The sequence below is a fragment of the Myotis daubentonii genome, chromosome 12, assembly GCF_963259705.1.
Source record: "Myotis daubentonii chromosome 12, mMyoDau2.1, whole genome shotgun sequence".
Lineage (NCBI taxonomy): Eukaryota > Metazoa > Chordata > Mammalia > Chiroptera > Vespertilionidae > Myotis > Myotis daubentonii.
The window spans coordinates 42,525,566-42,541,678 of NC_081851.1; the positions used below are offsets into that span (position 1 = coordinate 42,525,566).

General features: G+C 47.8%; 1 protein-coding gene across 6 annotated transcripts in view; it reads left to right on the forward strand.

Moving 5' to 3' along the window:
* The window catches only part of SERTAD2 (SERTA domain containing 2), a 108,316-nt gene extending 94,916 nt beyond the window's left edge, over positions 1-13,400 (forward strand). For 3 of the 6 annotated variants that reach the window (XM_059659641.1, XM_059659642.1, XM_059659640.1), the window contains 2 exons: positions 8,135-9,065; positions 11,203-13,400. In XM_059659641.1, the coding sequence (XP_059515624.1) occupies positions 8,139-9,065; positions 11,203-11,316 (1,041 nt within the window). In that variant the 5' untranslated portion in view covers positions 8,135-8,138 and the 3' untranslated portion in view covers positions 11,317-13,400. Of the gene's footprint in view, positions 1-2,452; positions 2,849-4,654; positions 4,910-8,134 lie in introns of all 6 variants that reach the window. The other 3 variants (XM_059659644.1, XM_059659643.1, XM_059659645.1) reach the window with 3 other exon arrangements.
* Positions 13,401-16,113: the final 2,713 nt, after the last annotated feature.

Consider the following 16,113-nt stretch of genomic DNA (forward strand, 5'->3'; position numbering starts at 1 on the left):
CCAGGTGCTTGCAGGCGGTGGGGGTGAGGGGGTGAGCGGGGAGGTGGACGGGCTATCACTACTTCTGTGCTTGCCACACACAGCATTACACGGCCTTGGATAGCAAAACCTTGGAGGACTTGCCTGTTTCTCTCAGCTTCCTCTCCCATCCTGTCGGCACCACCCCTACCATGTCCTTTGGGGTGGCCTTGTTCTCCTGGCGTGTTTTGTTGTTACCTGCGGGAGGGAGGGTGCTAAATGAATGGACATTATCGGATGTCTGGGTCCTGTGTGTTTTTAAAGTGGGATAGTTTAACTGTGGAAAGTTGTCCAGGCAAATGTGTCTTCCCCCATTGAAGTGGGAGCAGCTTTCCTTCCGGCCTGAGAGTTGCTGTGTGGCAGCCTGCGGGCAGAACCGTGGCTCAGAGGCCCTGGCTGGTGGGTAGGTGTCTTTGTTAGGAGCAGAGGCTGGATATTCGGACCACCTCTAAAGCAGGGTCCAAAACACATCTTAAAGCGACTGTGTGGGGTGAGAGAGGAGAAATGAGAAGATTCTGTTTCACAAGTTGTCGCAAAACCATTTCTGGCCGGCCTCTCTCTTCTGGTCTTGGAAGTCTGTCACATACACAATAATTTTGCCAGGGGCGCTCCTTTCTTCTGCCACTACCCCTAAAAGAAACGGAAAGAATGTGTTTCCACTTAAAGGACTTGGGGTTTTGGCGACACAGGATGTCAGAGTGAGGAAATAGCCTCTGCTGGCCTCTTCGGAGACACTCGTCACTTCTTCTTAGCCTCTCTGTTCCAACGAGGTAGGTCCAGGAGGACAGGCCATGGTTCCGAACTGTTGGCATCGCTGCCGCCTCTCTGTGATGAGCAGTGTCCGCATCGGCACTTCTGGGCGCTTCAGCCACCAGTGGTCACACTTGTGGTCACACTGGACAGTGGAGTTGAAGAGATTAGGGATGTGGCTTCTTAAAGCTCCCCTTTGAATTAGGCACCTTTTCCTTGAGAGCTGTTAACTAGGGTTTAAAAGGTGGTGTTTTTTGTGTGTTTTTTTAAAGTATGTACAGTATTCAGATCCTAAGTGTATAGGCCAGTGACTTATACCCAGGCAAACACCAGTGTCTTCGCCACGCGGGCGAGGAGGTAGAGTGTGACCAGCTCCGCAGAAGCCGCGTGCCCTGCTAGGCTACCCGTCCCCGACTGCAGACACGCGGCTTAGTTCTGCCTTGTTCGCTGACTTTTGAAACAACATGTCACTTAATCGCGAAGCCTGCTCCACTTCTGAGAAGGGAAAACACTAGATTCTGGTTGTTATTCACTAGTCCAGAAGGACGTTGGAATAAGCTCTTGAAAATGTGCGCAAGGTAGGAACCAGCTGAGCCTTGAGTTGTTTAAAAGTAATGACTTCTTGGGTCCCCCATCACCCATCCTTGCATCTGGGTGGTGTTGAGCTGGGAGCCGATTTCACACCCTCCGCAGGCACAGGGCCAAGCACCTCACCTCGTTGCTGCCTTTTTGACCATGTGGTCAGTCCCACCTTTCCCAATCATGTGCTCCCTTCAGAAACTGCGACCAAGCTATCAATTTTGACCCCCTCTGAAGACCTTTTGAAGCATTAATTCCCTGGATATCGAGCAGGGTGAGATGGGTGGCTTTCCTTCTGCCTGGGGTGAGGACTATTGTTTGGGATGAGTTACGCGAAAGCACAATGCAATGTTTACATCTCTTTTGGACCAGCACAGAGTCAGAAAGCCAGAAAGGCAGCCTTGGTGATGGGCTGAGGCGGGCTCCCCACTCAGCAGCCAGCAGTGATGCTGCCCTCACCCTGCAGGGGCCTGTCAGTCCGCGGCTACCAGGCTCTGGGCCTCTAGGGGGCACTAGTGGCCACTGAGGGCTATGGTGAGCCTGCAGGTTAGAGCAGTGGGTTTTGTTGTTGTTAGTGGGGCTGACAGAAGTGGTAGTTTGCACCAGTAAATTTAACATCCTTTTTGTTTTATTTTTTATTTCAGAGCGGAAGGGAGAGGGAGAGATAGAAGGAGAGAATCATTGATCAGCTGCCTCCTGCATGCCCCCTACTGAGGACTGAGCCTGTGACCCGGGCATGTGCCCTGACCGGGAATCGAACCATGACCTCCTGGTTCATAGGTCGACGCTCAACCACTGAGCCATGCCAGCCGGGCCAGGTTTAATATTCTTAATTTAAAAATCATGACATTTATTTTGACAGTCCAGATAACATTAAAGGGTTTAAAAAATTTTTTTTTTAAATCATAGCTTGAATATGTAGTTTTAAAGCATGGAATTAGAGAACTTTTTTTGATCACTTGTGGGTTTTTTAAATACTTACATTTAATAATACTTAATGCCTTAAAAATGCAAAAGCTGTGAAATGTTACCCTTTTAATTATTTAGTGTTTAATTTAAACATTTAATTTAAATGTTTCCATTCCTTTTTGGCCCTTGGGCACAGGCCTCGCCGCCATCATTCACTCTGAGATCACAGTAAGAAGAATCGGGGCCCACTGGCCAGGGGGGCCTGATGTGTCCGTCGGAGGAGCTGCGTTCTGTCAATAAAATTGAGCAGAAGACATCTTAATTCCACACAGTCTTCTTTCCAGTGTCAGCTGTCGGTTGCCATCGCAGAAACGCTGTTTGTTCTTTTGTTCCTTCCTTGCTTAGACATGAATAGGGAAGACTTCAGACTCGGGTTTAACTGAGTAGAGAGATTCTCAGGCTTAAACATGAAATGGCCAATTGGGGGGAAGGAAGTCGTGGTTCCTGAGGTGCGGTTTCCTGGGCCCCACACCAGACCTGCTGAATGAGAACCTCGGGGTGGAAGGCAGCATTCTCTGTTAACATGCCCCAGGTGAGTCTGTGCTCACCCACATTCCAGAACTCAAGAGAGGCGGGCACAGGAGAGCGTGCTGAGCAGAGCCCTCCCTCTGTGCCCGGGTCCCAGGACTCCCTCCGCTGGCCCACCTCTCCTCCTCCCGCCCTCCCTCCCTGGCCCAGTTCACACTCAGGACCAGAGACACACGTCTCCAACTTCGCGACCGTTCTTCTCTGGCTGTCCCGTAGTGTCTTTCCTCATTCTTTCCATTTACCGTTTACTTATTCAGCAACTGTCTAGGGAGCATCTTTGGTGGGTCAGGGACTGCCCTGTCCTGAGGAGGTGAACAGAACAGGCAGGCTGCGCCCTCCTGGGGTTTACTGGTTGGGGTGGGAAATAGACATTAAGAGACCATCCCACCTCAAATACACATCTCCAGGCCTATCTCCAGCAGTCTCTCTGGATACTCCAGTCCATAATAATCTCTCATGTTCCTTACTGTGGGCGTCACTCAAAATCTTGAAATGCAAACCCCCAAGTATCAGGTAACGCCATCGCCTGTTTCTCCATCCTCTCTTCTTCCGAGGATTCTTCTGGGGACATTTATTGCTTTTGATCATGTGCACTGTCGCTTTTGAGGGCAGCCCGGTCCTTCTGAATGAAAGCTGCACAACCGGAAGGAAGCCAGGCTCGGTGTATATAGAGTTTTATTCCGTATTAAACTTTGTGGAAAACTCTGAAAGAAGTTTTCATTTATATTGCTTCCTGTGAGTTTTGTTCTTTATTTTCAAAACTTTGCTGTAGTTAATAGTTGCTAACAATTATGGCAAGAAAATGAGAAAGCCAGGAGTTTGTTCTAACAAATGTATTGGAGAAGGGAAGGCGTCTTACCACAAACCTTTCCTGAAGAGCCACTGGCTGACTGTTCTAAGGAAGAGTGCCTGTGGTTCGTCTCAGGGCCCTTCGCATGGGCCGCACAGGGAGGCCGCCCCCACTTCCATCCTCCTCTTGGGGGGCTCCAACAAGCCCCGAAGCCCAGATTCCCTTTTGGGTCTTTGAAGCTGAGGGAGGAGACAAAGTGGGTGTCACGCCTCAGGGTGGCCTAGAAACCCGGCTGGTCACAAGCGCCTCTTCTGGGTGAGCTCCGGGCCTTCCAGACAGGAACCCCCTTCCCGGTACCTGGAGGCCCTTAATGAGCCCCAGCTACTGCCTGTCTTCTGGCCGCAGCCCGGGGAGGCCTTTGAAAAGGTCACGTGTCTCTCGGATAGCCTGCTCCCTGAGCTATTGTTGTTTCCTGCAGTGCTGGAGGCTAGAGGCTCGGGAGCTGCCGCTCTGGCTTGGGCCGACCTGAGCTCAGGCCCTGAGATGCTGTTTGCTGGCTTCTCGCCCTCCCCTCGGCTTCTTGAGAGGCTTGTATTTTCTTGTTTGAATGGTGTCCTGCTCCACGGAGGTGGTCGGTAATACGCCACCGAGAGGGAGTTCCTCTCACGTCCTCCCACTTCTAGGAGGCCGAGTGGGAAGACTTGATTCTGAACAGGATTAAGCAAACTTTGGATAAGCTTTAACTTTGTAGAATTGATTTTTAAGTAAAAATGTGGGCTAGGTTCTGTGATGTTGCATTTTATTCCTTTCTATAAAAATGTAGGTGGAAGTAGGGTTACACATCATGATTGTGTGCCTTTTGCAATCTTACTGGGTGTGTGGAGCCAGTTTTGCCTCATAAAGAGAAACAGAGAAATGAAGGCAAACCTGCTTTGAGACATATTCTGTCATGGGTCCTTATTATTTACTCATTTGAAAAGCATCCAAGATTCGATTTTTTCTGTCTATTCCTGCTCACAGAGTTTGTCTACACGGGCCCTCCTCCTTCCCCATCCAGACAGCATTACAGGTTTCTGATGAGCTTTTCCTAAATCACTGGGGTCATCCCGCAGCGATGACCAGCTGGATCATTCTAATTGGAAGTGAGGTGCTTCTCACATGGAAATCCCTCGGAAAGCCTCTCTTCAGCTCTGGGAATTCTGCTAAATGCCTACAGGACTGAACGCTTTGTCAATATTTGAGTCCCAAGGATTCAGTGATTATTTCTAGAGAAATGTGAGTTATTGGGAAAATCCTGTTATTTATTTCAGAAATAAATCTTTATCAGAAACAGTTCTATATCAATGACTAAAAGAAAAGGACAAGTCTATAGTGCCTTACCTACCTTTCCTCAAGAAAGCCAGTAAGACTCAAAGTGGCAGTGAGCTTACTAGTTTGCTTTTAGTTGTGCATTTGGTTTACATTGTAGGACAGTGTTTCTAAAAGTTGCTGTGATAAAGAACCATTTTGTTTGATTTCTTCCTCCTTCATAGACTCATACTTTAGTAAAACACAAGGAAAATAATTGCTAGAGAAATGAAATGAAAAATACAAAGATGTAAAAACAGAATCCTCATTCTTTATTACATCTACAGACATACAGTTACTCTTAAGTTTACTGTAAAAGTTTCTCAATCATATAGTATCTCTACTTACCTCATCATGGACCAGTAACAGTTCACAGATCATCTATGGACCACACTTTGAGAAGCACTGTTTTAGAGTATTTGTGTATGCTACGGGTCTAACATATGTGTGCCTAGTGCTTCAAAAGGCCCAAACTCAAAACATCAGAGTTTGGAGTAAAAAAAAAAAAAAAAAAAGTATATTGATTGAGAAGGTACCAACCAAGAAAAATGGGAGCCCTTTTGGTGACTCAAATCCATCTTAAGAAGGTACAGAGTTCAGGCTTCTTTTCTGTCAAGGGAAGGGGAAATGGGAGGGGCAAGACGTGATTGACTACCAAAGACATACGGGTGCCAGCAAGGGTCTGAGGAAGATTGCTGGCCCTGTTGATCCTGGTTGATGTGAGTCCAGCCTCGAGGTTCCTGCAAATCTTTGATAAACCGTATATACTCCCCTTATCTCCTTGGGAGAGGCACCTTCTGGTAAGGGGGTGTTTTTTTTTTAATTCAAGGGACAAGCAGGATTCCTCTAATGATTAGCATGTCTGTATGCAAAACTAAACCGATGCCATTGGCCTGAAGGCCATGGGAAGGAAGCAGGCTTGACCAAGATGGAGTCAGAGAGGCCGATCCGTTCGCTGTTGCATGTATGCATTTGTCTACTCTGTCACACATGTTTAAATGTCTTGGGTCTATTCACATTATAATATATAACATAGATCATCTAACATCTTTATATGAGAACTAAATGCACTTAGAGCTCTTTGGCAAAAGCGGATTTTCTCTGGAAGTATTTAGATGCTTAAATTGTAAGCAAATACAAACAGTGTCATTGTGAATACAGTTATCTGTTTCAAAACACAGTGGTCCGGTCACACTTCTAAATGCATAAAGTAGAAAGTGTTTTGTAACGTGAAACGAAATCACTTCCTCTCGGATTCACCCTGAAGTTTAAATGAGCACAGATACTTCAGATAGGAAATGTTCTATGCAAAGTAAATATACAAATGAGACTTTCAGCACTACAGAGTAGGAAATGTTTGTCACCTGAGGTCTTAGATAAGCAAGTAGTGACTATCATACCTCCCTCGCCTTAGGGAACAGTTCATTATGAGACTGGTCTTTGGTTCTGGTGATTGACAGACATGTTCTTAATGTTTATAAAATGCGGAAGAGTGTTTCGTGCGAGTAGCTCCACATTTTTATGAGCATTAACAGATTCTCGCGCTGGTTCTGACATTGATGCGTAGCAGCTGTCTGCGTCTCTCTCTCCCTGCGACTGAGGCACACGGGGGTCGCCTCCTCCGGTGGAACCTGTGTGCCGGCGCTGACCGCGCGCTGACCGCCTGCACATCTGTCCGCCCCCAGGGGCGGCGTGGCCTTCTCCAGCGAAGAGTTGGAAGGAATTTCTGAAGTCTCACTGTGGTTGGCCGTGTCCCGTTAGGATGAGACTCACAGTCCAAAGTGATAAGGAGGTGTAGGAGGAACTGCTCAGCCCCTGAAGACCAGGCTTTATTCCCCTGAGGGACCCACTGCCTGGCCGGGAGCCCAAGACAGCACAGATGCCGAATGCGTTAGTGAGGGATTGAATGAGGTGCCGTCAAAATCAGCTGAAACAGTTCAGTAAAAGGCAAGTCACTGTTAGAAGGAAAGTTGAATAACTCTTTTCAAAAGCACGTGCTCGTACTTAAAGATATCAGAGTGCGTGGCCTTGAGAGCATTTCCGCGTGTCTGTGGGTCCGTGTGTAGAGGGTGTGAGAGCAAGCACGGGCTTGGCGTAGAGCCATGTCTCGATTAAATAGTCAGAAGTTAAGGTCCACGAGGCAAAGGCCAGTGGACTTGCGCTTGTTGTGTTGAGATGGTCGAACAGGAAGAGGAAGGTGCAGCCAGCTGAAGGTGTCTTGACTCCGGCCAGGGCAGCAGAGGAGGCACCTCAGCCTTGGCTGTGAGCGTCAGGCAAGGCGGGGCAGGAGCTGAAGTCCCACCCACTCCCAAATGCTCAAGGTCTGAGCTGTGAGAGTGCTGATTCTTTGAAATACATATATATATATATCTGGACTCACAGTAAGTATTTTGTTATGAAATGTCTCAGGTATCCAAACAGCAATGCTTATAATCAGAGCACATTGCTTTCAATTAGTCCACTTGCATTCAGACATAACTGTATGCAGTGACATTGAGCCATGGAAAAACTTGGGCAGGGAAATCCACATTCTTCCACTTGATTCTAGACTGAAAAGCGGTGGCAGCTTAATCACTGCGGTCATTTAACACAGGCCAAGCGCTTCACCACGTGTCACCAGACAGACAGAAGGGCTCTGTGCATAATGAGGAAGGAAAAGGCGTTTTGAAAGCACACACAGTGCTACCAAAAGTGTGCATGTTCCCCTCCAAGTTGGTTCTTTTAATCGTTCAAGATGTGTTCAGGCTGTAACCTCTGACACCTTTATCTGTCCAGGTCATAGCATTGTAAGTGCTTTTCTTGGGCTTTAAAAATAAATCTGTTTGGGGGAGGGAAATTGAACCTGCATGGTAATGTTAGGCAAGCGCCGGAGCTGAGAAAGTAAAAATCACCGTTTCCATGGTAACGTTTAACTTGTCTGGGTCGTACACATTTCCCAAGAAATACATTCACCAGACTGTGTAGTGAAAAACAGTGCTCCACGGGCATACAGAAGTAGATCTTCCAGTTCCCTGACTCTCGGGTCTTCCCCCGGTTAAGCCTGGGCAGGGGCTCGCACAAGTCCACGCGCTGACCTCTGCACCAGCGTCTTCCTAATGGCAGCAGTAAGTTCTCCTGTGAGTAACTCCGTTTCCTTCCTTTCTCCTCTGCCAGATATATGTTGGGTAAAGGAGGAAAACGGAAGTTTGATGAGCATGAAGATGGGCTGGAAGGCAAAATCCTGTCTCCCTCCGACGGTCCGTCCAAGGTGTCTTACACCTTACAGCGCCAGACTATCTTCAACATTTCCCTTATGAAGCTCTACAACCAGAGGCCCCTCACCGAGCCCAGCCTGCAGAAGACCGTCTTAATCAACAACATGCTGCGGCGGATCCAGGAGGAGCTCAAGCAGGAGGGCAGCCTGCGGCCCGCCTTCACCCCGTCCTCCCAGCCCGGCGCCTCCTCGCTGAGCGGCGGCTACCGGGAGGCCCCGCCCGCCTTCAGCGCCCCCGCGCCCCCGCCCGCGCACCCCGGGGACCTGGCCAGCACTACACCCCTGGAGGCCTGCCTCACCCCGGCCTCGCTGCTCGAGGACGACGACGACACTTTTTGCACTTCCCCGGCCGCCCCGCCGCCCGCGGCCCCCCCCAGACTCCCCTCCCCGGCCCTCCCGCCCGAGAAGGACAGCTTCTCCTCCGCCTTGGACGAGATCGAGGAGCTCTGTCCCACATCTACCTCCGCCGCCGGCGCCGCCACTGGCAGCTCCAAAGGGGGCGCCAGCGAGGCCAGCGCCCCGAAACCCGAGGGGCTCCCCGACGGCCGCCCCGACGACCCCAAACTGATGGACTCTCTGCCCGGGAATTTCGAGGTCACCACGTCCACGGGGTTTCTGACGGACCTGACCCTGGACGACATCCTGTTCGCCGACATTGACACGTCCATGTATGATTTCGACCCCTGCACCTCCGCCTCGGGCACAGCCGCGAAGATGGCCCCCGTGTCGGCGGACGACCTCCTCAAGACCCTCGCCCCCTACAGCAGCCAGCCCGTCGCCCCGAGTCAGCCTTTCAAAATGGACCTCACGGAGCTGGACCACATCATGGAGGTGCTCGTGGGGTCCTAATCCCGGGGACACCGCCCCCCCTCCCCGCCCCGGCGACCCGTGCCGCCCGCCCGGACCCTGCGAGTGTCCCCGCGCCCCGACAGCGCTCCGCACTGTGCATGCACCCTTGCTTGCCTTTTTCAGAGAAAAAGAACGTTTTACAAAAGGATCACACTAGTTTTTGCTTTGAGCAGAGTTGGAGTGCCTTCATCCAAGTATGACCACTTTCAATACACGTTTTTGAGTGGTTCCTCAGAGACCTACTACCCTGGAAAGAATAGGAAAGAATACATTTGAAGACAATGTTGCTGTGTCGAATGGCAAAAATTAACAGTTCAAGTGAAGCACAAGGAATAAGATGGGAAAGCTGTAAATTGCATGTGCATATTTGTCTATTTTTTCTATAAGTTTTATTGCAAGAGGTAAAACAAAGAAAAAGTATATATATATATATATATTATTTAGATAATCTCAGTACCTTTTCCGGCATTTTCGCCCTGTATAGGTTGACTTGGCAATTCAGCCTTTTTAGAGGCATTAACTCCTCGTAAGTGTTGCATTTACATGGCTGTTTAGAAACTGCTGCCCAAATTTATTTTATATTTTTGTACAGATTCTGCAGTTTATGATATTGTTTTTCTAAAAACAAATGCTGTTTATACATATGAGATAGCTATTTTGATAGGATTTGCTCACATAGTTCCTGCAAACTTCAGATGTACAAGTTGCACTTGTACTTTTATAGCGTTGTAATGTTTTATATGTGTTTGGTGCAAAGAGAAAATTGGATCAAATCAATCCGCAGTTGACGTCCCCCAAATGCAGACACACACACACACACACACACACACACACACACACACACACACAGCGCTTTAAGAAAGGGCCAGGCGATATCACACCCAAATTTCACAAGCGCCGGCCTCCTGGCATGAACACCCGCCAGCACTGTGACTTCCAAAGCCAGAGCCACATCTGCTCATCAAACTTGCATTAAGCAGTTGGCGGGAGGTGGCCATGGAGCTCGGGGTTTAAGTGATGGTTCTCTTTAGCTCCCTCTCTTGAGGGGGAAGACTACCGAATACTCACTGTATTTATGCCAAGTTTGCGCTTTTAATTGTTTTTATTTTTTTAAAAAAACACACAAATCTTTCCTTTTTGGCATAATTTTTATGATGACCTGAAATTTTACATGTGAACAAAATTTTATGAAAAGCAACCAACCTCTTCTTGGAACTAAACCCTTTTGCAATGCTTAGGGCTCCTAGAGAAAAAAATCTCCCCCAGAAGGCATCCATCATGTTGCCCAATTGTCTTTTCCACCTTCCCTTCCCTCTGTTGCTAAATGCTGAAAATGGTATCTTCATGATCACCACCGTGAGCTCGGCCCACCTCGGCCCAGCCCAGGATGCACTCTTGAAACAGCCGTGGCCCTTGAACCAGGAGTTGGTCCCATTATGTCACAGCTTCCAATCTGGTTGCTTTCTTGAATCAACTGCTTTAACTACACTTCACAAGGCTGTTTTACCCAAATACACAGGACTTTCTATGCATGTTCCTCCTCCTCCTCCTCCCCTTGCCACCCTCACCCCCTACCCCCTACCCCCAAACCAGGACACTTGAGAAGTAGCTTTTTATTCCTAACGGTGTACATTTAATTTTGAAATGTTTGCAATGTATCATGCTTGTTGCCGACATTGTTTATGGCCTTTTCCTTTCAGTTGTTTCTTTCTTCCAATGGTACTGTCGCTGGTTACATCCTATATTTTTGAAATGCAGGTGGCTTCTTTAGGAATAACTTTTATATTTATTTAAGAATTTTTAAATTATGGGATTTGTGTTGTTGTTGTTGTTGTCTTTGTTGTTAGTCATTTGTCAATATTCAGTCACCAATTCTGCTCACTTCTTGCCATGGATAAAATTGAGTCTTTCTGGCCAATTTAAAAAAAAGACAGCTTTATAAGATGGCACTTTAAACAAGCCATAGATAGTTTTATTTTTATAATGCACATGGCAAAACAAATACATTTGTGATGAAGGAACTGCTCATCTAATCAAAAGATTCATCGTGCATGGTATGATTAAATCTACATTCTAATTTATTTCCCCGCCCCTCCCCCACTTGAATGTGTTTTTAAAGGCTAATTATCAACTCAGGAGAGCAGTGGGGAAACAGATCAAATTGCTCTTGTTCTCCTCCAAGCAACCTCCACCAGGACACCTTGTACTGCTGCAGATGTGTCATTTCCTGTGATGGGACCAGGGACCATATACAGGTGAGGGGAGGGTTGTTGTAAATGCTTCCAGTGTTGCTGTGCCTGTCCGTTTTAAGAGCTTCCTTTTTCTGTGGAGAACAAGCCAGCCCAGATGCCACGCTTTTGATAACTGGAGGACCTGGTACACTCACCACATGCTGCACACTTATCCATATGTATACATACACAATAGTGTTGATTATTCCGAACAATAACAGGGTAAGGCGGTTGATTTGCCGTTGTTAAAAGCTGATTTACAGTAACTTAGAACAACTGTACTTTGGTTGGATTAGCAAATCGTGTGTTTAAACAAATCCCATATGTTGGGCAACAGTTCAAATAAGCACGGCGAAGTGTTGCCCAGACGTGGTCTCGGACTCTAGTATTTGTAAGGCTGGTCTTGAAAATCAAAACAAACAACAACAACAAAAACGCCCCAACATCAGGCAATCGCTTGTCAGCTCTGGACACCCTTGCCGTAAACGCTCGATATTCACGGTCTTCTGAGGAAGACCCAGGAAACGAGTGGCAAGGTTTAAAAAGAACAAAACCATCAAGTGTTCCCAAAGCGATGTCCCAGCAGGGAAGACTGTGAGCCGCGTGCGATCTGCACGTCCCAGTCTGAGCGCGGCCTGGGGCGCGCCTCCCCTGTGCAGAGGACATAGCGTGGCCTTCAGAGTCAGGCAGGCAGTTCGAGGTGCCTTCATGAGAAAGACGTGCTGGGTGTGACTGGGAGAGGACACCCATGGACAGTGATGTGCAATGAAGTGACAAGATGAGAGCAGAATATTAAGAGCTTTGAATTTGAAGTGATTTTTTTTCCATAAGTTATTTATTCCTCTTTTTTTTCTGTGTAAATATATTTATTTTACTGTGGAGCTCTAACAACATCTGGATCGTAACATGTGCAGAATGTATGGTAGGAATGTATTCTCTGGTAGGCATGTCAATCTGTATTAACAGGGGGTCCGAGCCAGACCCCCGGGTCGTCTCATCATATGCCCAGTCCACATTCATTTGTACTCTCCTCTCCAATGTGGGTCTATTTGAAATATGCAAAAGGAATGGGTGAGGGATGTTTCAATACCTCCAAATTTTTAAAGAAAATCAAGCATCAAAGGGTTGATCTTTTTAAATGTTTTTTAGTAGCACTTTCTCTCTCCGACAGAAGGGGCAACCACACTGACACCCTTGTTCACACCACAAGGTGAGAGCTAGCCAGGGCCTCCTCTACACCTCGAGTGTCTTTATCAATTGAGCTTTTTATTGCCATAGCCCCTTGGCGCGTCCCAACTGCCCTGAGGTCAATCAAGGAAAATTTCTTACATAAATAAGCTCCAAAGAGCCAAAGTATCAACTTACGGATCGTTTTTAAAGCTTAAATTTATTAACCACCTTCGTGGTAAACAATGAATTATGAATACCGCTGGGCAGCCTTCTTAAGTGACAGATGTTTAAAAAAAAAAAAAAAGACTCTACCTAGTGTAGCGATTGATATTTTCCATGAATTGTCTTAATTTAAAAACCTTGCTGTTCCAAATTGGGCCTTCCTACATTTTATGAAAATACCGAAAAGAGCATATTGAACCTATTCTGGCTGTAAATGGTTAACTTCCTGTAATTGCCGGCGAACAGCGAGGTGTAAGTTCCTGCTTGTGTACCGTTGTCTTCAGTGCTTCTAAGAATGAGTCTAAATGTTTCTTGAAAATTAGCCAGGATCAAATGCTATTGCAGACAAAGCCAATAAAAATCTTGGACATCTTTTGGGGATAATAAGTTTGGAAGAGAAGTGCAGTCCATGCAAGCAAACAACCAAGATTTTGGAAATGATGTACATAGTGACATTTGGTGCATAGTTTTTAAGGAGGATTTTGTCTAAAGAGGAAGTGTAACCTTTCCCCCACAGACCTGAGAGCTGTGCCTTTTCTATGCAATATTACAGACGTTACATTGGAACCCCGATGGCTGTATTCACATGTAGGTTTGGGCTGTAATCGAAACAACTGGACAGATGAAATGTACATGGAAATGAGCAGTCTTACTTTTGTAGTTTTATATTATACAATAAACAGTTAAAAGGTGACAGAGGTGCGTGTGCAGCTTCCTTCTGACCGGACACAATTTGCGCGTGTTAAGGAACCACCCCCCAGGGCCTCTGCCAGAGCTGGTGCCGACAACGGCCTTGGCCTTCCCTGACCTTGACCTTCCCTGACCTTGACCTTCCCCGACCTTGACCTTCCCTCATTGCTGTGGTCTCAGGAGGTCCTTTCTCTCCTCACCCTGCCTCTGGGGCCCTTCTCGGGCTCCTCATTCTCGCTTCTCTCCCTCCAACTCTCTGAATAGTTTTTTCCCCCAGGGTTTGGGCAGTGACTAGAGTGTTGCAGAGCCTCCACTCCTCCTGGCTTTCCCAAGGGAATCTAGTCCACTCAGGTGTCTGAAAACTTGTTTTAAGGTCCTGCCTCTCTCCTGAGCTCTGGACTTAACTATCTACCACACTTTGTGTGTTTGAAAACAGCCTCGTTTCCCCCATGGGGCCTGTTCTTCCCCTCTGGGCCTCTGTTTGGCCTCACCACCCTTCCCCCAGGCCTAATCCCCCCCCCCTCCCACACACACACACCTCCCCGCTCTCCCAACCTGTTCTCCAGTCCAAGCCACATTCTGTTCCCAAATGTTGGCCACTCCCCACCACCTACTTTCCATCTCCACCACAGCTTCCCAAGAGGGCGCCCCTAGTTAGTGCTCCTGCTTCCTAACGACGCCAGCACGTCCTTGATGCTCGAGTTGACACCCCAAAGCGCCAGTGGTTCAGGCATTTTTGCACATCTTCCAAGCAGCCCCCCTGGTTTATACAACCTGGCCTCCCCCACCACCTTCCGGAAGTTAATGGAGGAGATCCAATGCAACCTCCTTGGCAGCCGGGACATCTGTGATGGGCCTGTGGCATCTAGCCTTGCCTGGTCCAGGCAATTCTGGCCACCAGACCAGCTGGTGAAGAGATGGAGTGGCCTGGAGATGAGAGGCCTGGGAAATGAAGGTTCCATTCAATCAGCAATGGAATATGGGGGAGGGGCGTTGGGAGAGGTGTTATGGGTTGAACTGTGTCCTCAAGACAAGTTACGTTGAAGTTCTAACCCCCAGTACCTCAAAATGGGATCTTAATTTGGAAATAGGGTATTTACAGAGATAATCAAATTAAAATGAGGTGGTTGGGGTGGGCGGGCCCTACTCAATATGACTAGTGTCCTTAATAGGGGAGCAGATATCAACACAAACCCACAAGGACAGCGCCATGTGAAGAGGAACACAGAGATCCAGGTAATATGTCTACAAGACCTGCCAGCAGACCTCAGAAGCTAGGGGCCTGGGACAGATTTTTTTCTCACAGCCCTCATAGGAACCAGCCCTGCTGACATCTCAATCTCTGACTTCTAGCCTCCAGAACAACACATCTGTTGTTGAAGCCAATCTGTTACAGCGGCCCTAGCAAACTAATATGGAGGGAAGAGCAGGATGAGTCTTTCCAGACATCCCAGTAGAGATACTCATTAGGCAGCTAGGGATTAGTCTGCCGCTCAGTAGAGTGGACTCTGGAATAGGAGCAGCCACTGTTCATTAGACATAACTTCAGCAACTCGTTCAATTTCTCTGCTTATGGGGCCAAGATAAAGTCAGACCTAAATCTCTGTGCAAATGTTGACAATGCAATAAAAATTAAAGTTGCAGATGTTACCTATCTTCTCATGCCTACACCCATGCCTAGCACATAGTAGGCACTCAGAACATTTGTTGAATTAAAAGAAGAGAAGAGCCCTGTAGTTCGCCCTTCTCTAGGGCATGAGAAAAGCACAGAAGTCAGTCTTCATTGTCTGGGTCCTAGGTCCACTCCCATCCTGACCCTCCGGATGCCCCATTCCCAGCACACTGCATGCCCTGGGGTATGTCCCCACTTCTGCTTATAGAAATTCTACCATCACTCCAAGCCAAGCTCAAGTGCCCATCCACATCCCCGAGTCAGAACCCACCTGCTCTCTCCTGGAGGGCCCTGCAGCTCTGCTAACACACTTAGCAAGTCCTGCCGTGTCTTAGGTTAGCTGCACACTGCTCATTTCCTCTGCTACCCTCTGCTGCTCCAAAGAGCAGAAACTCTGTGATAGTCATCGTTGCCACAGGTCAGCAAACTATGGCCCTTGGGCCAAATCCCGTCCACTGCCTGATTTTGTAAGTAGAGTTTTATTAGAACATGGTCCTGTTTATGGATTTGTGTATTCTCTGTGGCTGTTGCCCTGTTACAGTGGCACAGAGAACACAAGGCTTGGTCTCAAAATCTAAAGTATTTGCTCTTCAGCCCTTAGCCGAAAATGTTTCCCTGATCTTTGCAAACCAATGCTTAGGACAGACAGTGTCTGGCCATAGCTGGGCCAGGCCATGGTCCCTGTGCTCAGGGGCTTATAGACTGGAAAGTACACCCCAGGAAAGTGGATAGAGTCCAGGTGTTGGAGGGGATGGTGTGAGGGCCAGAGAGGTAGAGCAGTCAGAAAAGTCACATAAGAGTGGACATCTTCACAGAACTTAGGACCAAGAAAGGGGCCTAGACGTGGAACTAATGGTCAAAGAGCCCCATTTTAGATGTGAAAGCTGAGACACAGAGAATTGATTGTTGTCTAAGGCAAGACACAGTTTATAGCACTGAGTTGCAGAGTCTGGCTCTGCAGCCAGACCGCCTGAGTCTGAGTCCTTGCTCCACCATTTACATCTGGAGCCTCGTACAAATTCCAGAGCCTCTCTGTGCCTCAGCT